At 41.7% G+C, this 24,775-nt stretch overlaps 2 protein-coding genes across 2 annotated transcripts; one reads left to right on the top strand and one right to left on the bottom strand.

The window, feature by feature from the left end:
* Window positions 1-1,285: 1,285 nt before the first annotated feature.
* On the bottom strand, window positions 1,286-2,946 carry LOC117957816 (mpv17-like protein). The gene is made up of 2 exons (XM_034893862.1): window positions 1,960-2,946; window positions 1,286-1,471 (listed from the first exon to the last, which is right to left on the bottom strand). The coding sequence occupies exons 1-2, from the start codon at window positions 2,264-2,266 to the stop codon at window positions 1,317-1,319; spliced, it is 462 nt and encodes a 153-aa protein (XP_034749753.1). The 5' UTR covers window positions 2,267-2,946; the 3' UTR covers window positions 1,286-1,316.
* Window positions 2,947-4,735: 1,789 nt separating this feature from the next.
* crlf3 (cytokine receptor-like factor 3) lies at window positions 4,736-21,270 on the top strand. The gene is made up of 9 exons (XM_034893861.1): window positions 4,736-4,855; window positions 12,359-12,486; window positions 16,945-17,152; window positions 17,321-17,408; window positions 17,576-17,753; window positions 17,836-18,064; window positions 19,623-19,761; window positions 19,912-20,024; window positions 20,707-21,270. The coding sequence occupies exons 2-9, from the start codon at window positions 12,370-12,372 to the stop codon at window positions 20,970-20,972; spliced, it is 1,338 nt and encodes a 445-aa protein (XP_034749752.1). The 5' UTR covers window positions 4,736-4,855; window positions 12,359-12,369; the 3' UTR covers window positions 20,973-21,270.
* The last annotated feature ends 3,505 nt before the right edge of the window (window positions 21,271-24,775 follow it).

Here is a 24,775-nt window from a genome sequence, read left to right as displayed (position 1 = left end):
TCTCAACTTAATTGTATTTTATAATTGTACTTTATGTATATGTGGTTTATATGTATACTTGGCATCTTATGTGAAAAAAAAAAAATAAAGTTAAAAAAAAAAAAGAATATATGCTGAAGTAAAAGTAGTAGTACCACAGTTTATTTTTACTTCATTACAAGTAAAGTCCTGCTTTCAAATCCTTTCTTGAGTAAAAGTACACTTTAATCATCAAAATTTAGTTTTTAAGTGTTATTATGCAAAATGATGTTACCTTAAAGTGTTAATTATTATATTGAAATCCAACCTTTTAAGGACACCAATTTTCTTTGAGAGTGAATAATGTATTACTAAATAAATAAATGTTCTTCCTTAAAATACAGGGGGCATAAGTATACACACTCCTATGTTAAATTCCCATAGTGGCAGGCACATTTTTATAATTAAAGGCCAGTTATTTCATGGATCAGGATACTATGCATCCTGATGAAGTTCCCTTGGCTTTTGGAATCAAAATCCCCCCCCCCCACATCATCACATACCCTTCACCTTGCATAGAGATTGGCATGGTGTTATTTCAGTTAGCTTAATAGCTGGTTTGATTTGCATTGAGAGATAGTCTTATTGAAGGTTCCCCATGCCAATCTCCATGTAAAGTGAAGGTTATGTGATGATGGGGGGGGGGATTTTAATTCCAAAGGCCAAGGGGACTTTATCAGGATGCATAGTATCCTGATCTATGAAATAACTGGCCTTTAATAGTAAAAAATTGTCCGCCTCTATGGGAATTTAACATGGGTGTGTATACTTATGCCCCTGTATTTTAAGGAAGAACACTTATTTATTTAAAATACATTATTCATTCATAAAGAAAGTTGTTGTCATTAAAAGGTTGGATTTTCCAATTTTTTAGAATTAGGATCAACTTCCAAAAGATGTTTTTTATTCTTCTTTTAAAATCAACTATAGCATTGACGTGTACTCAAGCCACTGTAAATGTACCATAGTTTGAGTAATCTTAATCTATTAAGTAACTTGTCAAAATAACTTAGTTTATTTCCACCACCGTGGAACAATTACATATATAATAGTATGTAATATTATTGATCCTAAACATTTTGCACATCTAGGGAAGATACGATTTAAGGACACTATCTATAAGTCGTTGCTACATTGGTATGTACCAGGATCATGAAGCGTTATACTGCAGTTCCAGCAGCATGACACTGTGTTAAACATCTGGCAGGCTTTCAGCAGGCAGGACTCGCGAATGAGTTACCCGGTTTGTGCCCGGGTGTGGTGCCCACTGCGCAAAAGCAGCAAAGGCCCAATCTAGGTTAATCTGGTTGGGAGCTCGCAGCAGTGACTGTGTGGAGTGGAGGGTGACTTCCTTCCCTTGATGCAGCCGAGGCCTTGCTTACCTTCCAGGTGTTAAAGAACTTCTCTCTCCAGTCTTCCAATATGTCCTCCTTTCCCTCCAAGAAGCTCACACCTGCGGAGCAGAGGAGACATTTAAGCACGAGTTTTGGGTGAAATGCGTCATTACGCACAATCTCAAATCGTGCGGAAAGACTCCTCACCTTGACCCAAATTAGGTTTGACAGCGACATGTCGCCTTATAACCTTCCAACAGTGTAGTGTTAACGTGTTTTAAATGAATGTTGGGTGTGATATTTAATCAGTAATCCGCCTGAGTTTCGAGGTTTTGCTGCATGTTGTTGCACGACGGCAAAGATTCAGAGCATTTCATAAACTTTGACCTGATAACACATATTTGGGAACGTGTTCCTGCTCTGATGGTTTGGAAAAAAAGAATTAGTGAGGTGTTTTATTATATAATATAATAATATATATGTAAGTTTTTGATAGATGATTTCCCTGTGAAAAACAGAGACCAAGAGTGTGTCTGCACTTTCCCTTTCATTAACCGAACTCTGAACTGCCTTCAGGTTTTATGGATTTTCAACCAGGCTGGTTTACCTGTGTAGAAGACACTGGTGGCCAAAGGCGACGCGAAGCTTTGGTCCAGCAGGAGTTTGCGGAAAACCATCCCGGCGGACTTTCCGGGGAAACGCCTCTCCAGGGCTCGCAGCCAGAAGTAATTGAAGTTTCCATGGAAACTGATTGCCACAATTGCCACGTCGCGAGTGTGTTTCCAGTCCATGCGCTCCTCCTGAGCTATGAGCTGATGGACCATGTCACCGCCGGCGAATAAGCACCCGTACAGAGTGACATTGGCCAGCCAGGGGAATCGTTTGGCGGCTTCTTTCAGTACAACTCTCCTCATTTTGGCACCGGTGGGCAACGCTGTGGGCCCAGATTTATGCTTGACTAGCCTGTGGCTTCAATTCGCCAATCAAGACGCACTGATAGCGGTTAAAATAACGAGTCTAGGCCCTGGAGTCAGCCGGCTGGCAGGCACGACGAAATCCATCTGTGCGCGGTAATCAGGGGGGGATTACGATTCCACCGGCAGCAGGAATACCACACATTATCGGATCTAAGAAGAGTACTGAGAAATGCAGATTCCCCCCAAAAGTTTCTCAAGCGGTGATATCGAGTCATGCGTAAAAGCTGCCATGGATCCACTTTGGTCACTTAAAGAGGGCTCCTCTAAAGCACCGCGTCCAGGAGTTATGCATGCGTAAAAGGCATCCGATCCTTATCCACATGAGAGATGGAGAAGCTAGTGGAAAATGTCCCAGTGGAACATAAATATAAATCTAGATCATTCTTCCTGCTCTCACTCGACGTATCGCTCCCGGTGAATCAGGTGCCTCTTCAACAAATCCTGCGGGTCAAGCGATAATCTGAGGGATTGTCCCGGGCTGCTCAGACCTAGATCCCCGTCTAATAACTGCGTCACCGACATCGACAACAGCCGTAAGGTATAGTTGGCTGTGAGACGTCCCGAGCCAGTCCACGCTCTGTCAGATCTGCGATGCCCAAACCCGCAATGAGCTCTCTCTCTCTCTCTCTCTTTCTCTCTCTCCCTCTCTCTCCCTCTCTCTCTCTCTCTCTCTCTCTCTCTCTCTCTCTCTCTCTCTCTCTCTCTCTCTCTCCCTCTCTCTCTCCCTCTCCCTCTCTCTCTCTCCCTCCCTCTCCCTCTCTCTCTCTCTCTTCCCCTCTCTCACTCTCTCTCCCTTTCTCTGTCTCTCTCTCTCTCTCTTTGTCTCTGCAATGCAATATGCTCTGTAGTATGATATTTCATTTTTTAGTTAGATATGTGAATTGTTTGTTGGCTAAACTAACCTGTTTTTTTAGGTGCAGTATTTTCTGTGTTCCCTATTTATTGTTACGGAAAATTAATTTGGGGTTTATAGTTTTTTTTTTAAATAAAGGTTTTATAAAAAACAATCTCTCTCTCTCTCTCTCTCTCTCTCTCTCTCTCTCTCTCTCTCTCTCTCTCTCTCTCTCTCTCTCTCTCTGTCTCTCTAATGATATTTAAGGAAGCTTGTATTGTGTAGTTTTGTGGTGCCACTGTGTTTTTTTTCTGTTTCTACTGATATAACCCTAAAACATGATAAAGTGTCCGAAGCCCCCATCAAGAGGTCACACATTCCCACCTGAGGCTCCTGCCTGGCAAGGCCACGCCCCCCTCAGGTGCAATCAGGTCACCTTATTGAGAGGCTGTATTTATACTGCCTTCATCCCTTTGTTCTTTCTTTTTGGCCCCTGGCCATGTTGTGTGCTTTTTCTTTCCTTTAAAACAGAAATACAACTGCTCTGCATATGGTCACTCAGACACGCTCCGGCTACACTGGCCATTAGATTTAACTGTAAGAAAACTGCTAGAGACTGAATTCCATTCCAGCAGACAGCCTGCAGCGTGCTGTATGCCTTACAGCCAGTAGAGGACGGTGTCACTCCACACAGAGTGTGTCATACTGCCTGTTACACTGAGATGGGAAAGAAGCCTGTTTTACACTGACTGGCAGATCACTCACTACTGGCCAGACTGGCCTGGTCAAACCTCTGATTACTTTTTTCTATGATATGATGTGTTGCTCTAAGCTATTTTAATATTCGATCAAAGGTGCACAAACTGTGACATATAGCCTAAATCACTGATTTGACTTATTATATCAATTGTTGCAGGATTGGTAAATAGGTTGACTGGTTTATAGTTTTTCACCCTAAAACTCTTATTTGTGCCTGTCACGTCTCTTTTATGGGAGCTGGGGATCTCAATATCTGTGTAAACAAAAGGTACTGAAATAACACATTTTAGATCTCTGTGTATGGCATCAACCTCATGAAGTCACACACACACGTTTGTGGTGCTGCATGTAAAATACTCCATTACTGTCAAATGTTTGTAAAGATTGTAGTTTTATTTAAAGATGTTTACAGTGCAATTGCAACATGTAAACCTTTTCATTAGTGCATGTGAAAATGTACTTACAAAAACGGACACCCAAATGTACTTTATTTAATTATAAACATAATTATACATCAACTTAAATACAATGGTAAAATTATAAGTAAATTAGTGATGATGACATATTACTAATAATAAACATATAATAAAATAATATAGAAGATACAATGATAAAACATTAAACAATTACAAGAAATTAAATAAATATACACAACAACAACAACAACAACATTATTTGTAGGTCACACATTAATTCATTACATCAATTCACTTCGATGGGTCGATGAGGGAGGGGATAACAAAGCATGTGAATCCGATTGGCTGATTTCTTGTCGATCAAACCTACCTTTGCTGTGATTGGCTGCAGTCCCGAAATTCTCGATAGTGTCATTTTTGGACTTGAGCAAAACTTCGGCATATCTATCTGTGGTGTAGCGGCAAGGAGTTTATTCAGAAGTTTTGGGACTACATGGCTACCACAAAGCAGTAAAACAGGTATGTTTGAACACTTCTCCATATAATGATTTCACCGATTCGTTGTTTTCTTTCGTAGCTTGTTGGGTTTGCTTTTCCAAGCATGCTCCGATAGTTGATCATTGTCTTTTGGCCACAAGCTAGCCCCAACTTTCCTTCTTGCCTTTAAACGTTACTGAGAGAAGGTAACGACAAACTCCATTAACATGTCGTCTCGCTAACTTGCAAATAGTGCATTTTGTAGCTTAACGGAATCAACTATATCATTAGTAGCACTCTTTCATACTTATTAACAGCTTATGAAAACTTTTAAGCTAGTTCGTCTGTTATTGCAATCATCGTCTTCCACCAAAATACACAGTAACGACCGTCTACTAAAGCTGACATTTGATGGATAAAGATGTTGCTTAGTAAACAGCTTCTTCGCCGAATTGTATAAAATACATAATTATTTTAGGGAAACTCTTTAATATGTTATTGTGGTGTATGTGTGTTTGCCAACACCAGCGCCAACTTAAAAATATGAGATTTCTCAACGGAGTTTGGAAGTCGTTCTCCCCAAACGCCAGATAAATTAGGATTGCCACGGCGACCTGCCTCCTTGTGACATTACCATACCCAATGCATCGTGAATAATGGAATTATACATTTTTACGTTGTTGAACTTCTAAAGAAGACTATAGGGCTGCCTCATGCTGGTCGACGGAGGTTAAACTTGATGAAATAACTAGCTAGCTACTAAATACGGAAGTTGTGAGCGAGTTGAGACATGTCTTCTTGTCAGTTGTCTGCTCTAATAATAAAAATATTAATGTGCACATGATTGCCTTTCATAGCTTTCCTGTTAGTCACAGCATGTACCGCATGCTTACAGGAATTCCAAGAAGCCTATTTAAACTCCTTGATACTTATTGACAGATTGGGTCAATAACGGTATGAAACATCCAGGTACTCATCAAAATAAAGTGAAATTGTTTTTTCTTTTAGGTTTGTCAAGTTTGTAGGATGGTTATAGTGATTGCGTTGACTTAAATACTTTAAAACAACATGAGTATAAGAACAACTTTTGAGGACATTAAGAAGAATATTAAAATTCAGAATGATGAAGCAGAATAAACAAGCAAACGCCACACAACAACCTCCTTTATTCAAGTCTGTTTTATCAGTCAAGGTAACCTTTCGTGTTTGCAAGTCTTAAAGAAGAAGCCTCTTTAAGGCTTGTTTTCCTCTCTAGGCAGAGCTTGGTTGTTTCACTGCATATTTCGACAGACCTGTGAAAGCAGGAAAGTAGGACATCATTCCATGCAGGTTGACCTAAATACTCTGAAAAGAACACTGCTGATACTCTCCGGCTGCGCATTTACATACAAAGCATACAACCATAAATAATACAGGTTTGTTTGGGTTTGGTTTAGATACAGCCACACCTGTATTATATATAGACAATTTATTGTTTGTGGTATAGGACAACCCAGTTTTACATTTGCTTGGTAAAGTGCCCATAGATTCTGGAGAGAAAGAGGGATTATAAACTACAGGATTAGAGACATGGAGAGAGGGCCATCGTCCTTTTTTTAGAGCATAAAGATGAAAAACAAAATCTATGTTTGGGTGTCTGGTAATGGCTGCTGTTCTGGTCAGTTTGTTAGCAGAAAGAAGGAGAGAGGGGGAGACAGTTATGAGTGAGTGAGAGAGTGCCTGCATAATTCTGTAGCCCTACATCTGCAATCATGTGGCTATATGCTACTAGAGAATAGTAGATCAGTTTACTGGTTTTGTGGGATCTGATCAACATGTTATGTGACATCTATCCTAATTTAGGCCCATTCATGGACTTCCATGATAAGTGTACACTCACCGGCCACTTCATTAGGTACACTTGTACAGATTTGGACTGTTTGTTAGACAACACAAACCATTTGCAACAAGGGCTTTTAGGTAATAAAAACGAGAGGGACTTACACAATCAGCGTGGCCTTGAAGAGGATCTCATACACATGATTACATAATTATTATTATTATTACATTATTTTTCACCACGAGCACACAGCGACCAACTCATATCAACTGAGAACTCTGTAATACCACATTATCGAACAAGTGTAATGAAGCTGCTCCAAAAGCTAATGTTGCTGAGTTAGCACAATGACTTCCTGTTAGACGTTAGTTTGTGTTACTTACATTGTGATTTTTTTTTTGTATTAATAGGTTGGCTAACGTTAGCTAACGGAGTGACAGACTGCGACTACAAATCGGAAAAAGGGTGGGAAATAGGTATACATGACTTTAGTATCGATATCCATCTAGCCAAAATGCTTCTGTTAACATTAGTTCTGGTTTCCTAATTGTGTTGCGACCTGTAAGCAGTTAGCTGGGAGCTTCATGAAGAAAGCTAAAGTTGATGTTAGCTGCCCTACAGCTGTCAGAGTTAGCTTAGCCGGGAGCTTCATGAAGAAAGCTAAAGTTGATGTTAGCTGCCCTACAGCTGTCAGAGTTAGCTTAGCCGGGAGCTTCATGAAGAAAGCTAAAGTTGATGTTAACGGCCCTAAAGCTGTCAGAGTTAGCTTAGCTGGGATCTTCATGGAGACCGCTAAAGTTGATGTTAGTCAACTAGTTAGTCAGTTAGCTTCAACGTCATGATTTCTTTTGGCACCTATAGCACATCACTACAAGCCTGTAAATAGAGGCTTAAATGGGGAGAAGGGAGAGCATTGCAGCCCTTGGGAGCACTTTAAAACCCGTTTTATACAGTCTGTGTCAAATGCAGTCGGCTCATAAAATCAAATGACAAAGTCATTAAAAAAAGTTTTTTAAATGTATTTTTGTATTTATCAGTATCCCGATGCATTACGTTTTTATTTTTTTATTTAATCAAAGTTACAGTATTTAAAAATTAAATTGTAACCAGGGTGAATTAAGATTTTATAATAATTAATCTTACTGACTTATTTGGTACTGCCAATTTGTTTTGTTTAATCATGCTTCATGTGTGCAATAAACATTACACGTTGTGTGAAAAAAATCATGGCAGATAATACATTTCAATGATATCAATTCTAAGGTAAAAAATCATGATTCATAATTTCCCCCGAATTGTGCAGGCCTGAGTCCAATAATAATTTCAACATTCAAATAGTATTGATTTCTTTTTCTATTTGAATAGCATTCGACTTTGGGAATTTGTTCCTATAGCCCTAGTGTACTGTATGTGGCAGCAGCATGAAGCCTGTCAGGGACTTCCTCTTTAGACGCTGTAAAGGAAGCGTGGCCGACCGCAGCCAGGGGCCAGGTTGTGTCATTACTTTCAGCTCTGAGGAGGACGGAGAAAAAAAGAAAGTAACTTCTTTAAAACTTCATCATTTCAATACTTAAACATTGGAAGATTGAAGTAAGCGTTGTTTTCTAACATGGTGTGGGCATGAACGTGTAACTGGATGCAGGTTTCTCCATATTAGTCCACAGTCAGGAGAGGTGTATTAAAGGGAAGGTCTTCACTAAAACATTTATTGATTTGAAATTGAGGATAATAAATGAATTAAATCAAAAAGCATTAAGTAACAAATGTCCCACTGAAATCAAAATTTAAAAATCAAAATGTTTCTATTTTTCTGTGGAAACGTTAAAGATGTACTGATCTGATACAATGGAGTGGATCAGTGTCAGCCGTAACATCGGCGGCAGAGCTGATATAAAAGCTGGGGCCTTTATTCACCTGAACCGCAAAAGGTGCCCGGCTTTTGTTTGAAGCAGGCTTTTATTGAGGCAGGCCTTTATTTGTAATTCCATCTGTTTGATAAGTACAATTGTGTTAAATAAACCATTTTAAATAAAAAGTCGTGGCATTCCAGTGGCCAGAGATCATTCATTTTTTAAGAAAAATCTGCAAAAATATCACCAGAAGGGCGACAAAGCATTTTGGGTCAGAAATAATCACAACCGCCACTGTGTCAGTTTGAACCCTGTAAATGTACTGGGTATTTATTTCAAATATAGGTACTATGGTATTGCTGGTAGAATACAATAAGAGCATACAGCACACCAGTATCTGATTAACGTTACAGACGGTAGCTAGCTAGCTTTGTTTCTAGCTCCAGGCTAACTCTTTTCCTTCCTCCTTCAGCTAGCTAACTTTGTTTTTAGCTCCAGGCTGACTCTTTTCCTTCCTCTTCCAGCTAGCTAGCTTTTGTTCTAGCTCCAGGCTAACTCTTTTCCTTCCTCTTCCAGCTAGCTAGCTTTTGTTCTAGCTCCAGGCTAACTCTTTTCCTTCCTCCTCCAGCTAGCTTGCTTTGTTTCTAGCTCCAGCCTAACTCGCTTCCTTCCTCCTCCAGCTAGCTAGCTTTGTTTTTAGCTCAAGGCTAACTCTTTTCCTTCCTCCTCCAGGTAGCTAGCTTTGTTTTTAGCTCAAGGCTAACTCTTTTCATCCCACCTCCAGCTAGCTGGCCGTGCTCTGCTCCTGTCGGCTAATGTTGTCTGCTCAACCTTCTGTTTCTTCCAGTCTCGGATTCTCTTGGGCTCAATGTTGAAATGTCTTGCAGCTTTTTCACATGAGTTTTCCTCCGCATACTTAAAAAAACGTTTTTCGTTTTTGTTGTTGAAAATGTCCTTCATGCTCTGCTGTCCCTAAATGAGACCTGTGTTACATCTAATGTAGCTACTGCTATCTGTTGGCACCTGTATGTTACACACTACACTTGGCTGAGTAACACATACAGCCGCACCTAACTAAAATACTGGTAGGAAAATAATACTCTACATGAGTACCATAACCCAGAAAAAGAGCATGAATATAATGTTGAATCTTAAATTGGTAGAAATGTACATTACGGTAAACTTGACATTGTATGAAAGGCACTTTGGAGATTATCCACACTTTTTTTCCCCCGGCCTTAATTTGAGGCCGGCTTTTATTTGTCCGTGTTGACCACGCCCCGGCCACTATCGGATGCCCGTGTTTTAACTGACTATCGGTCTTTATTTGAGGAATTACGGTAGTTGATTAAATGATTGGTCAGTCAGCAGAAAATGAATTTTCAGAAATGGAAAAAACATTTGCTTTCTCCAGCTTCTCAAATATGACCATTTCATGTTCTAAGTGTTATATCATAGTCAATGCCTTGGTGGTTTTGGCCTGTTAATCTAACCAAAAATTCAATTTAATTTCTCTTTATGCTGCGGGATTAAGTTAACAATAATCAATAAATTAAAAAAAATGCAATCAATAGATTGGATATAAATCACCTTGATTCGTTCACAAAGAATGGTGTGTTGCCCTACCCTACCCCTTTTAATATAAATGTTCAAGTCAGAGTATCTGGGTCCAACAGTTCTATGGACTCCAAATACGCGTATTGGCAATATATTTTCATATTTTATGCTATGAGGCTGCTCGATTATGGAAAACAATCATAATCACAATTATTAAGGTGAATTTATAAAATACTTTGGAAGTAAAAGGAAGCTGGATACAATGTGATGTTGCAGCGCTTTTATTTCATTGTCTTTGAGTATTTAATTGTCTTGCACCCACGCTGATGCTTGACAATTAATATTCAGAAGACAGTTGAGAGTTTTTTCCGTGACTACCAGGGGAAAATACTCTAATACTTTAATGTATTTTGTTATATACACTGTTGGAAAAGTGTTTCTGTGAGACGGGTTGCCGTAGACGTCGAGTTGCAAACTTTCAGAAGCAGTGTTATACGTTTGTGACGGCAGGGACATTAGAGCTGTTGTTGTTACAGCACATGTTGACGTTACTTTGTGTTCTGTTCTGTGCAATCAGTTTTCACATATTGACTGAATGGCCTTAACATTTAACACGAAGCCAAAATAACCAAATGTAGCAGCACAGCAGCATTATTTTAGTAATCTTTGGTAATGGATGCTAAGGTCACAGGAAGGAGCTAAATGAACTGACTTCATGTTACCTGCTGGGCCTCACTCAGTGTGGTCTGGGGTCAGGAAGGCTTACTGAGTACTTAATGTTATATCAGACTGAGCAGTCATTCAAATTGTATGCTAGAAAAGTCAGTATCAGTCTGTCCCCACTGTGCAGCGTACTGAAGTAAAGACGTGCTGTTAACTGGTTGGTTGCTGCCTGGTAGCAGTAGGAAGTGGTTGTCTTGTTGCCACACATCCTCTACCAGTCAAAATGCTCTGCATGCAGCGTTGTACCTGTAGTCTCTTGTGGTCAAGGATGCAGGTTATTTGACTCCATAAACATGCTTTTATGCTGAAATTGATTTGAATGTAATGCTCATCAGTGTACTCTTAATACACCATAAGGACAAAAACAAAATTGATTTTTGATTTTATTGCTAAACGGCACAACTGAAGCCACAGTCTGCACTACCAACAGTCACCTGAGCTGAACAGTTTACTTCACCTGAAAAATTCATTCACAGCAACACAACTCTCAACACACATCCCAAAACAGGCTGGGTGCAGACACACACTATGAACAACCCTCACTGAGATAACACACGCACTGTCACTCAGAACACACTGAGAGTAGAAACACCAGCGTCCAACATCAATACAGAAAATATTAACGTTTCATCTTTACAGTTTTAACAATTGTGTGTCTTTTAGTGTGAAGTCAAAAGTGACTTCACACTACTAAATTGTTCCTTTTAAAGAAAAGATTTAGATCAGCAGTTTGCTTTAATATGGGATTTTGTCTCTAGTAATTTATTGAATTACTAGAAAAAAAACTAAAGTTACATAACAGTAAACTAGTGTGACTGATCCAGCCTCTCTCCAGCATCATGAGGCGAGTTTTCTTCATCACATTGGATGTGTGCATGATCTCTAAGTACTAATGAATGTGGTGTTTCCATTTATTTCACCTCCATTACTTTCTGAATGAAAGTAAGAACTCAGTGTTACTATTGTAAAGATATGGTGTTTTTCACTTTTTTTAGCTGTTAATATAACCTCAGACCAGAAGCAAAGAGAAAAAAAAGGATTTACAACTGCATGCACATCTATGATGATTACTAGCTGCTTAATCATAGACTGTAAATATTAATATACAGTCTATGTGCTGGACAGAAGAACATGCTCAATACAGAAAAATAGAGTCTGCACACTAGATAATGCTCCTGTGAACGTGTATTTAGCGTCTGAAGGTGAGCTTGATGCTCCGAATGTCACTTGGTGGGGGTAAAATATGTTCATGGGAACATTATCAGTGTGCCGACTTTTCCATCTGTTATAAACAAAGAGGAAATATTCCAATTCTTAAAAACAAGACGGCAGCAGAGACAATTTGCCTGATGAAACACATGTGATGTTTGTGTCTATAAAGATTGGAATAATCAACAGTAATTTCACCAGTAAACCTAAGATAAATAAGGATTCTTCTGGGTGTTAGCTTAGCTGATAACATTTGACACTCACTGAAACACAGTATGTGTGATTTTTGTGTGTCTGGTTTCAGGTTATACCGCATCTTGTATGTTTTGTAAATTTTCTTTATTGCGTGTGTGTGTGTATGTGTGTGTGTGTGTGCGCGTGCGTCAGGAGGCGGGACGATGTCTGTGGAGGTGGACGTGATGCTGCAGGAGGCGAAAGAAAGCATCGAGGCGGCCCAGAACTACCGCAGTGAACTCCAGCAGCGCCTGCATGGCCTCAGCCAGGCCCGCAAACAGGTTCCACACTCTGCCTCACCCACGCACCTGGCACGGATCAGAGAACAGGCTTAGACCGGACAGGCCGGGTAGCGCCACCCTGTGGCTGTTGAGGAAGCTCTGTTGGCTTATAGCTCCTTTTAGAATAGAGCCCAACTGATACATCGGCGGGCCGATATTATCGGCCGATATTGGGCATTTCCAATTTATTTATTTTTTTAAATTTTCATTCATCATAAGCATTTATAATGACATATAAATAATAGGATAGCATAGTTTGTCCACCAGAGGGCGCTCTACAATGTCCCTGTTGGCAACACTTTTTCAATTTCTTTATTTTTTTTTAGATGCTCAAAGGACTTTAATTATCATAACTTAAGTTGTTTTGTTTTTATACAATTTATTTATCGAAACTTTAATATATTTTGATGTTCCGCTGATCTGTTGTGACAGTAAAACAAATTATAAATAAATAAATAAGAATTAACTACAAAAACCTAATGTTAGGGAAATCTGTTTGTTTTGTGACCCGTTTCGGGATATTTTTTTAAAATATATATCAGCCGATATATCGGAATGGCGGATTTTTAAATAATCAAAAATTCATATCAGTATCGGCCTTAAAAATCCTTTATCGGTGGGCTCTATTTTAGAGTCAGGTTCAATTCTTTTGTGTTGCTGCAATCAAGGAGGCTTTGAAGATACTTTTATTCAGATCGAGTCGGAGCATTTTCTAAACACGTAAAGGCACACGGCATCCTTCAGTTTATCACAATACATTCCAAACCAACACATCTGCAGATTCCAGGTTTTTATGGACAGGAAGCGCATGAAAAATCAGAAAAGTAACTCCAGCTGCTAGATAAATGTAGTGGAGGAAACACTCTGAGTTTACCTCTGAGATGCAGCGGTGTAGAATAAAGGAGCAGAAAATGGAAATACTTTACAAGTACCTGGAACTTGTACTTAGTTACATTCCACCACTGACAATGGATTTTAATGGTTTTATGCACACTTTCACGCACTGATTGTGTGTACGGCCACACACACAATCAGTCCAGGGTAACATGATGTGGGTTAGCCACTGACCCAACAGAGTCCCAGGGGAGTGTATCTCTCTCTCTCTCTCTCTCTGCTATCTCTTCCTTCCTCCTGCTGTCTAGATTTACCCCTCCGGCTGCTCGTTGTAAACAATGCTGCTATTTCCTGTTGCTTTGCACGTCTTAGTGGAGAGGGAGATTCAGCTCTGACTCCTTTTAATTTATCAATTGTTTCTGTGTGTGAAATTGGAAAGTAAAATCGTTTGTTGGGTTTTGTTTTAAAAGCATTATTACATACTATTCACACAAAATGCAGTAATAAACAATACAATGTGTATTTAAAAAAAAACGCAATAAAATGTGCCATTACCTGCAGAGTGTGTGAGAGATGGAGAGAAAATGTTGCTAATAGTTAGCCTTCTGCTAACTTTAGCCAAAGGCTCACAGCGGCTAGTTCATGTGGATGTTTATGTAGCTTGGTAGAGCCTCCAATTACACTTAGCAGTGGTTTATGGAAGGTTTAGGTGCACATACTGTATTTGGCGGGGGGCTGGGGGGCCTCCCTTTTGAAACGTTAAGTTTTTAATAAAAAACATGTGCAATTTAACATATCTGGGTCTAAAACCCAGAGCAGATAATAAATAGATAAATAACACTGAAAAAGCTTTAAAAAAAAGAGTCCACTGGGGACTGACCACAATCATTAGATCTAAGAAAAGTCGTTTAGGTTTGATGCTCACATTGATTCATTTGGCTGTGGTGGTGCCCAAGGCATCCTGGAGAAGCCTGACTTCACAAAGAAAACAGGACAGATCTCTTTTTTTTTGTGATCAAATTTTAATTTTTTACAGTTGCTACAACACACTGAGACCTAGAAACGCATCCTAGGGCCACAAAATCACAGAGAGAAAAAACGGGAGGGAGGGAGACAAAACAACACATGCAGAAACAGACAGACAGACAGACAGACACAAGACAAGGGACCAATCACACACGCAAACACAAGAAAAGGCTACAGCATTGCCTTTAAGGACTCAGCCATGCTGTGCCAAGTCTCCGACGTCTTCCCGGGTCTCCACCCACACGAGCCGTCGAACGTTCCATGTACGTGACATCCAAAAAAGAAAGGATCCATGAATGAACAGACTGGTTGCAATCCTCATCTTAGCAGCTGTACGTCCGGTACATGATGTAAATAATATATAATCGGGACCACGATCACGATGTGGATAATTGGTATGAACAGGTTACTGTCTGAAGAGAGGGGCGGAGGACAGAGAGGGGAGAGCTGCAGGAGGACAGCTGGGATCTTCACATTCTGCCGTTTGTTCGGCCTTTTCCAGAAAACTGCCTACCCCAACTCTCCAGGACTTGTGTGTTTGTGTGTCAGAGACTCCCTCCACCCAATCCCAGCTGTTCCATCATACATTATCTTCAGGGTTGCTTTCCCATGGCCCCCTCCTTTCCCACAGCAGGGATGGCTCAGCACCAGATTAAACTCTCGTGTTGTCTTCCCGTCAAAATTGAAAATCAACACTTTTGCCTTATGTTTTTAACACTTGACGTTTTTTGTTTGTTTGTTTTTTGACTTTTTCTTACATTTTTGTCCCTTTTTTAACACTTTTGACGCTTTTTTCAATGTTCAACACTACGGAACACTAACTTATAAACTTTAGTTTTACAGGTTTTTTTTTAATTTATGTTCAATAAACCTCATTTTTAAGAAATTATACCTAATGTTTGAGTTCGAAAAGCAGAAATTAGAAAATATTTAGACTTAAATTAAAGGTATGTATGTTGATGGATAATCACAGACTGGAACATGTCAACTTTTACTCAAAACTATTTCAAAAGCACTTCAGTTGTTTTTTCAAATGCTATAAAATTGAATAAGACAACCGAAATTAGTGAAAGTAGAGATTTGTACTTGCCAAAGAGATTTGTGTGGACTCAATCACGTTATTTTGGGTAGTTAAAAAGAACACTGATATAGGAAAACGGGTCAATTTGACCAGAGGACAACACGAGGGTTAAAGGAATCCAGGAAACATGACACACAAACACACAATGAGAATAAGACTGGAGATACCTGACTGTGTGTGTTTGAAAACTCAGACAATACTATCTACAACATCTTTTCCTTGTAAGAGAGGAGTCATCCAAACATTCGCCTGATGTTAGATCGTCTCCTCCCATGTTTGATGATGTCTGGTTATATTTTTAGTTTGAGTAATATTTTAACAAAATATTGATTGTTGGTGGTCTGGGTTGAGCTGATAATGGTCAGGAAGGGTTGACTGTCCATGCTTTATCAGTGCAGCGGTTATCAATCAGCCTTCCGTTTCCTGCTATCTTTCCATCACTGCGTGCATGCATGTGTGCATGTGCGTGTGCGTGTGTGTGTGTGTGTGTGTTGGTGTATAAATGTGTGTTCTGCAAAGAGGAACTGAAACATGACCTGAACCGCTGATGACAATCCTGCAAGCTTCCTGACAAGCTGCTCGTCAGTAGTAGTCTGGGCTACACTGGGTATGATGATGATATTAGTAGTAGAGCTGTCTTCCTCTGTGCCATAGAGCTCCATTGTTCATAAAACACATAACTGAGCCACATTGTTGCCCTAGGTGACATATCTCTTCATTACCATGAAAACACACTGTAGTTTATTTTGATTCAATCCCACACACACTGTCCTGCTGCCCCAGATACTCTCTAGAGCACCAAGTGTCGATTAATCCGCTGCTGAAAATAGTCCCCGACAAATGCACTTCTGTTCCTGTTAGTTTGATTAAAAACTACAGTGACCAGCTCTTTTTGTGGGGAGAAATTACTGAGACTTACATAAAAGTATATATATCTGTGAGTTGTTTTTAAAAGATTTACATCCTTAGTAAGAACCAATAGGCCTGTAGCGGAGGCAGACTAACACATGTTGGTTTTGGTATTTCCGTGGGATTTTTCAATAGTAAGGAAATAAACATTGTGATGTCTGCACATCTGTACCAAATTTCATTGTAATCTGTCCTGAAGTTGTCCAACAATGCTCATTAAATATGTATAAAAAGACAATGCACTTCTGAGAGCTAAGATCTATCATAGCCAACGACTGCTTCTCTGTTCTCATGTTGCATATGACAAAGAACTTGAAACTTCGTAGGGAGTTGGGTTGGGAACCGGAGCTCAGCTGGAGTTAGCTGGAGAGATGCCAGGGATGCTCTTGAGCAAGGCACCGTATCCTCCCCAACCGCTCAGGGCGCTGGTCCAGCTCAACTGGAAGCTCACTCACTCACAAAAGAGTGTAAATTGTAATTTCCCCACTGGGGATCAATTAACAGTATAATCAATAGTCAATCCGAGTGGTGACATTTTATAACATCCAACACTCTTTTCAGGGGCAGTATGTGTGGTTACTTTCATCTATTTTGTAATTGTTCCTTAGGTCCGGGGCAGCTCAGGTCAGGCCCGCGAGGCCCTCCGGCGCCACTTCACGGAGCTGCAGGCGGCGGCGAGTCAGTTGTTGACGGAGCGTTTGGCCACCCTGCTGGCCGAGGTGGACGCCATCGAGGCGGACAGCATCAAACCTCTAGATGACTGCCAGAGCCTCATTGAACACGGGGTGGGCCAGGCTGACGAGCTGCTCAGAGAAGGTGAGTCCCTGAAATGCAACATTTCCTCTCCCTGCTGTTGGACAGACACCATCTGCAAAGGACTGGTTGTTTTGTACTTGTTTAGCTGTTTTTTATGCTGACTTTTTTTTATGGTCAGTCAGATAAGAAAGTCGTACAAATATTTAAATGTAGTCTCTGTCTCTCCAGGGGAAGCAGCTCTGCGCTGTGGTCTCGGGGAAAAGGAGGACAAACTGGGCAGTTTCACCAAGAAGGCCATGCACATCCAACTGGACAGGTAGGACAGAGACAGGCTGCATGGTGTCCATCTATAGAGCAAAGTAAATCCTCTGCTATGGGCAATAATATTCCAAGATAGAAAATAAAAGCGCGCCTTAGACTATCCTGGACAGTGATACGGATACTTTCTGGTTTTTCATTTCTGGTGTTCTGTGTGTTTTCCAGCCTTCCAGAGGTACCAGCGTTGGTGGACGTTCCATGTGTTTCCGCCCAGCTGGACGACTCCCTGCTGGGTCTGCTGAGAGACCGGGTGACCCGCCTTGGCTCCGTCTCCTCCCACCCGCCCGTACAGATAGAAGAGCTGCAGGAGAGACCGGGTGGCACGCTGGTTCGCTGGTGTAAGGTCAGCAGAGGGTGTGGAATAAAGACTGAGAACATACTCCCATGTCTAGGGATGTGCAATAATTAGAATCTGTGTGCATCAGGTGGATGAGGACTTTGCAGCGGCGGATTATCGGCTGCAGTACCGGCGATCTGGCAGCGGGGGGAGCCAGTACGAGGACGCATACATAGGTCGGGACTGCGAGTTCCTGGTTCTCCACCTCGATCCTCACAATGATTATCTGTTCAGGGTCTGCGCCCGCGGGGAGGGTCGCACCGAGTGGAGCCCCTGGAGCATCCCCCAGACGGGTTACACCACACTGGCACCCCATGGTAGGTGGAGACTGAGTTGCCGTATCTGACCCAGGGACAGCTGCACGGTAACATGTTGGAAACATTATTGTGTTCTGTGACAGTGGGTACATATTGATGATGTCAATAGAGGTGCTGACGGGTAACCATCATGATGAAAGCCCAGTTTGGTAGCTGATGGTTGGTCTATGTCCACTTCGGGGATTGCTCCGGTGCCACCCGAAATTCTGCCGGATGCATGTCCTGTTAGTCGATGTCCACTTCCTTCTGCTTTCTCTGCTCCTCAGATCTCTGCAGGGTAAATCCAGACAGCTAGCTAGACTAGCACGTAGAGCTGTGGAGGAAGGTCTGGCAAAGCGAGACCAGCTGAAGTCGACACGTAACTTCCAGAAACATTTACCTCTCGTGGTATGCAACCATGCAGACAGTTTTAGTTTTAGTCCAGGTTTTGAGATATCTTCCTTTCTTTACTGTAATACACTGAGGGGGAAAGAAATTTGGATTAGCGTCCTCACAGCATTGAAAAATTGCAACATGAATTTCCAGACATGCACATGTATTTCCCTAGATGCGCAATACCGTTCTTTCTACTATGTTGTACTTTCTACAAATATTTTAAATATACAAGAATAAAACACTGACAAATGTTGAAGTACAGTATTTTTTGACTGGAGGCGTATTTATACATCATCGCAAGTTGATACACGTCAACACACAATACTTACTGTCATGTTTTCTTTTATCCCAGTTACACCCTGAATCAACTCATCCCAGCTACTGTACCTTGAATATAGGTACTTTTATTGTGATCAAGATGTTAGTAAATATTTCCATGTAATTTGGTTGGGGTATGTAAATGTCAGTGGTAGGGTCGGGCGGTAATACCACGGAGTCTTAAAAATAGCAACGTTATCAGTTTCAATACTGTCATTAAAACCAAAATACAATGCACTTATATAGGAGACAAGGATTAAATATTAAATTAGTTTATTTAATGCCTACAAATGCTTAGTGTGGGGAGAGAGAGAGAGGCCGAGAGACCTGGTCTCGAAGAAGAACACGACTTCTGCAGTTTGACTGCAATTGGGGAGAGGTGTTTCAGTGTTAGTGTTTGGTATTCAGTTTCTCAACAGTGTTGGTACAAGCCAACAGTTTGGTGATGCCATCTGAGCCTTACGTCATCATTTTACAGTAATACGTAAAATAGTGGAAGAGGTTCGACGGTATCAAAATTTGGATACCGCCCAACTCTAGTCAATGGTCTGGATGTATAAAGCGCTTTTGTAGTCTTGACTATTCAAAGTGTTTTACATAGTACAGTAACCATTCATACACATTCATAGACTGTGGCCAAGGCTGCCATACAAGGTGCATCCTTCCAAATGTTATCTGACCTAATGGATCAAATTCTAAATGTTTCCATGGATTTATAGGCGTGTCTTTCCGCAGTCTATGGGGAAAAGTCTTTTTGGGCCCCATGGCATGAGGGCCCAGCGTCCAACGCACTTTCTGAGGGCCTGAAAACCACATTTGTTGACAAGCTCTGTGTGTGTGTGTGTTTGCTTCTCTCATGATCCAGAGTGGTGTCCAGGCACTGAGGGCTACATCCTGAGCAGCAGGAGAAACATTGCTCTACGCAGTGACTCCTCCCAGTCGCGCTGCCCCGTCCTCTACTCCAACGCACCCACCTACTTCTGTGGCCAGACGCTCACCTTCAAGTATGCACACTGACACGCTCACATACTAATAGATCTTTGGACTCCTTTGATGAAATTCATGTTGGATTTCTTTCACGGAAATGGTTATACAGTTAGTAGTCTAACTCTGAGTGCGTGTGTGTGTGTGTGTGTGTGTGCGTGCGTGCACAGGATATCTGCAGCAGGCCAGATGGATCGGAGGGACAGTCTGGGTGTGTGTGTGGACAGCGGGAAGGGGGAAGAGTCACTTCAGAGAGACCAGGCCGTCTGCATTTCCACCAACGGTACGCTGACACGGACAGGGTTCTGGGGATGAGTATGGCCATATTCTACAGCTGGGTCCACAGATCTCTTGTGCATCCAGTTTGATATTAAGTTGGACCGTAAAGTCAACACAAACTAACGTGTAACTGCGTTAAGTTGTGGTTTAAGTACAGATAGTGCCACTTAACAAAGTCCACTGTATCAAACCATTGTCTCAGAGTGACCATTTACATTGTGCAGTGACAAAAATAAGTAGAAACTTACAATAGTCTAGATAGATAGAAAAAAGAGACTGGCCCAATTAATAATTCTCTTATGACGCTCAAACAAATGGATCCACGGTCTGTCACCACGTAAGTTTACGGTGAAAAGTCTTTTTGGCTTCCATGGCTACTGTGAATGCTACGGTAAAAAAAGCTTTATTACACTTCCTGGGGGCCTATAGTAAACCTGGAGTTTGTAAAAATGTTTGGCTTTTGCAAATGTTATATGAGGAAGCAAATGCATGCATGCTTGTTTTTAGGAAACAACAATGAGCTACAATTAAAGGCACACATAGATGCTACTCCCACAAAAACCTTACTTTACAGATGCAGATTTTACTTTCATTTATGATCTGAGTGGTTCCCACACTGCCGCTGTTTACAAAAACTCTTACAGAAAGTGATGTAACAGTACGAGTGTGGATGTCTATCCTCTCAGGTGCAGTGTTCGTCAACGGTAAAGAGATGACCAACCAGCTGCCGGCCATCGCCGTGGGCTCCGCTGTCACCTTCGACATGGAAGTGGTGAACCTGTTTCCCATCAGCAACAACAACCTGAGCGAGGGGGGCAACTTCAAGCTGAGGGTCACCATTGGCTCAGGGAACCGGGAGGTGGTTTTTGATTGGCTGGTGGACCAGGCGGTGGACTGCCTCTTCTTCGGCTGCTCTTTCGTCCACTACGGCTGGAAAGTGCTGGTGTTTTAACGGATCCTTTTGAATCTGCTGGTGTTGAGGAGCTTGTCCCCGCGGGCTCGGCCGTCTCAAGTTTAATACGGTGAAGAGTCTGGAAACAATCAGTCATTTCATCCCAGAATTTCTTCAACAACCGTTAAGTTCCAAATTAGCAGCCATCACAGGAAGGGCTTAGCACCCAGCGTACGCGTACAGGCTCTGACACACCATCCCAACCGCCTCCTCGAGTTGGTCAGAAGCGCGCCTCGGAACACACCGAAGCGGCGCAGACTTGGGCTGACGTAAAACGTCTCCATAACAACGAGCGGCGCTGATCCCCAAAAATGATAACCGATCACGTGGGTGTGGCTTCTCCAGATTTCCAAAAACCGACCATAACGGCGGCTCGTTCAGAATACGATCTCGTATATTAAAAAAATAGTTTACCCAAACATGTTTCTGAAAACAGTTTAAGGAGAAATAGGTCGTGCAGCTGATTCTGTCTTTGTTTCAGATCGACAAAGGTCAGTTTAAAAGATTTTCTTCAGATTTGAGAGACTAGTCAGTCCCTGACCTCGCCTGACTGTCCGACGGCCGGTCATCGGGTTGGTGTGTCAGAGCCTTAACCTTCGCAACGAGACGAGTTGAAACACAACTACTCTCAATTCTTAAACGTGCCTGTTTACACCAATGGACAAGAGGAGACAGTGTATTATCTCCATAGCAACGACTTTTAACATTTTCTGTAGCTGGATATATCATCTGTTGTTTCTAAATAGGAACGTGGAAAACGTTAGCGATGGTGAGATGCTTTGCTAAAGTGGATGATGAGTCGGCGAAAACGTTTTATTTCTCTTGCCAGTCACTCTCTTTCTCGCTCGACCACAACTCCTTACCGTGCTCGAGGGGGCTCGTCACGCCCCGTCTGCCATTTTGACCTGTAGCCCATAGGCGCCAATACCACTCGAAGGAGCTCGAGAAGCCACGGAAAATACCGAGCACCCACGGAAAATACCGAGCACCCACGGAAAATACCGAGCACCCACGGAAAATACCGAGCACCCACGTGTGCCAGACTGCTGGTAGGCTACATTTATTTCCATCAGTATTTGGCAGAAGGGTTCTGAGTTGAAAGATGTTTACTCTACAGCTTTACTATCGAGTTAATGGGCGCGTGCGGTCGTTTCGGCCGCTGTCCATTTCCTAAGGTTGAAATGCAAACATTTTTTAACAAATTTCTTTTTTTTAAGGGCCATGCGCCCGTGAGCACCCACGGAAGAAAACATAAAACTGCATAAAACACACACACACGCTACACACCGACACACAGATGAATGAGGATGGAAGATTGATTCATTGTATTGAGTGATGCAGAGTGCACTGTAAAGAAATCTAAATCGAATTATTATTATTTTACGGGGAACTTAGGAACATTTTAGTAACGCTGCAGCCCCTCCCCCCCTCCCCCCCAAAAGTAGCATCCATGGCAGCTACACATGATGGTCTGTAAGTCACATAGCCACTGAGGAAATGGGATGGATCCTGATGGTTTCAGACTCTTTGTAAAGTCTGCCAGTGTTTTAGATCCGCTGTACAAGTGAGCCGGCCAATCATCATCCAACAAGGATCCAGCTCTTCTTCAGGCTTCAGGGAGCCACGTCGCAGAAACAATACTTGTGTTTGGACAGCTTCTTGGCTTTTAGTCTGATAATCTGGCCTTCTTCCAAGGTTGGCCATTGTTTACAACTTTGCTTTGTTTTGCTTTTTCTTTTTTATGTGGCATCTTCCCTCGCTGTGGGGAAGAGTTTCAGTGGGCTGTTGATCATGCATCGTCTTCTTTTAGTTTGTAGATGAAAACCACAGCCTGTCAGGACCCACACGCTGTTCCCAGGAGGCCTTAAGAGAATACGAGATAAGGTTTTGTTTGTTTCTCGGAGCATCAAGAATGACAGACACGTTACAGTTTGCTAAACCTGCTAGTCTTTTATTTTTTTTTAAACTTTACTTGTGTATCTTAAAAATAACCCGTCACTGTGAAAGTCACACCTCGTCTCATATTTCTTTGCCTTCTAAACTTGTTTATCAGAGGTTTTAAAGGGACAGTTCTTCAAATGATGTCTGTCTTGAGTTCTCAGAGGTTCGGAGAACCACAGTACATACAACAGCACAAACTGTATAGCTCAGTGGAAGCCTGGAGCCAACACAGGGGCCAAAAATAGCACAGAGACGTTAAAAAGTAGAACCCGTTGGCTCGCTGGGACCAACTTTGTGCTGCTTGTTGGCCCCTAAAACTCTGGGTAAAAAACTATTAAAAGACTGAAAAGCAATGTCTCTTTCAGCGTTTCCTTTAGGATTTCTTTTTTTAGCAGTGGGGGCAGGTCGGTCTGAATAAATGTCCTCACCTCTGTTCACACACGATGAGGCCTATTTTCAGCTGTGATTGGACTGTATTTGTACTGTATGACCACATGTATAGACTATTTACAATTGCTCCAAAATGATCGAAAAGATCAGTTCTTTCCCTGTCCCATGCTGCGCTCTGCCACAGTCCCAGGTTTATGAAAATCACGCCAGTTCATTTTGTCCGTAATCCTGCAGACAAACGGACAAAATCAAACTGAAAACCATGGCCTCGTTGGCGGAGGTTATTCAATCTTTTACTACCTCCCATAAACGCAAACTGCTTAAAAGTTTAAAATGTTTTTCAAATAGTATCATCGGAATGAGACATTGTTATTGAGCTTTACAGTTTTTAGCTGCAGGCTGAACAAAATCAACTTTTTGTTAGAACTGTCACCTTTAAAATAATCAAGCTGTTACTTTTTACTATTTTAGCTTTTGTTGCTGTTGCATTAACAATCCTAACAGTATTTACTGAACCTTCCGTTGTAGTGGGAGGATGAGAGTTTGGGGAGCATGCTAGCTGCACGCATGATTTGATGGTTGTTAAAGGTCCCATGACATGGTGCTCTTTGGATGCTTTTATATAGACCTTAGTGGTCCCTAATACTGTATCTGAAGTCTCTTTTATATAGACCTCAGTGGTCCCTAATACTGTATCTGAAGTCTCTTTTATATAGACCTTAGTGGTCCCTAATGCTGTATCGGAAGTGTCTTTCCTGAAATTCAGCCTTGGTGCAGAATTACAGCCACTAGAGCCAGACCCACAATGAGCTTTCCTTATTATGTGCCATGTCTGGCTCTGTAGCTTTTGAGGAGTAGGGGGGGGGGGGGGGGGGGGGGGGGGGGGGGGCGCAAGGTGGAGGCTGGGGGTGTGACCTTGACCAACTGCCACAATTCCTCATTTGAAAGCCATGATGTCTCCCTCTCATGGGTGGGCCAAATTCTGTGGGCACGCAAATCAAAGAAAGGGGAGGTAACCTTGCCCCTTATGACCTCATTGGGAGCAAGATTCCAGATCAGCCCATCTGAGCTTTCATTTTCTCAAGGGCAGAGCAAGATACCCATTTCTAGCCCCCTGGGGACCATAGGCAGGCTGGGGGAACTCATTTTAATGTTAGAAACCTCCTAAAGGGATACCTTCATGCCATGGGACCTTTAATTAATCTGTAGGAACTAAATCCACCTCATGTAGTTTACACAGTGTGACTCATCATTACTGCATGTGGCTGCTGTAAAGAAGCTAAATTGAGAGAGACGTAATTAATGTGAGGACCTGAGTTATTCTCTTCTGTTATGGTGTTGAAATAAAATATTGTTAAAGATGTTTGACTTGAAAACTGAAAAACAAGGTTTGATAGCGTGGAGCTTCAGATCAGACAGGAGGTTCTTGTTCTGGGGGTTTGAACTCACGTTGTGGTTCAGTTCATCATTTC

The sequence above is a fragment of the Etheostoma cragini genome, chromosome 15 (genome assembly GCF_013103735.1).
Source record: "Etheostoma cragini isolate CJK2018 chromosome 15, CSU_Ecrag_1.0, whole genome shotgun sequence".
NCBI classification, from domain to species: Eukaryota; Metazoa; Chordata; class Actinopteri; order Perciformes; family Percidae; genus Etheostoma; species Etheostoma cragini.
The sequence above is the reverse complement of the archived record's forward strand: the minus strand, read 5'-3'. Positions and strand labels throughout refer to the sequence as shown.

Excerpts from the sequence above, each read along its gene's own strand:
- LOC117957816 (XM_034893862.1), bottom strand. The coding sequence starts at position 2,266 with ATGAGGAGAGTTGTACTGAAAGAAGCCGCCAAACGATTCCCCTGGCTG. Across the intron at positions 1,472-1,959 it reads CACCAGTGTCTTCTACACAG|GTGTGAGCTTCTTGGAGGGA; the intron begins GTAAACCAGCCT and ends TCTGCTCCGCAG.
- crlf3 (XM_034893861.1), top strand. The coding sequence starts at position 12,370 with ATGTCTGTGGAGGTGGACGTGATGCTGCAGGAGGCGAAAGAAAGCATC. Across the intron at positions 17,153-17,320 it reads TGACGAGCTGCTCAGAGAAG|GGGAAGCAGCTCTGCGCTGT; the intron begins GTGAGTCCCTGA and ends CTGTCTCTCCAG. Across the intron at positions 17,409-17,575 it reads ATGCACATCCAACTGGACAG|CCTTCCAGAGGTACCAGCGT; the intron begins GTAGGACAGAGA and ends TGTGTTTTCCAG.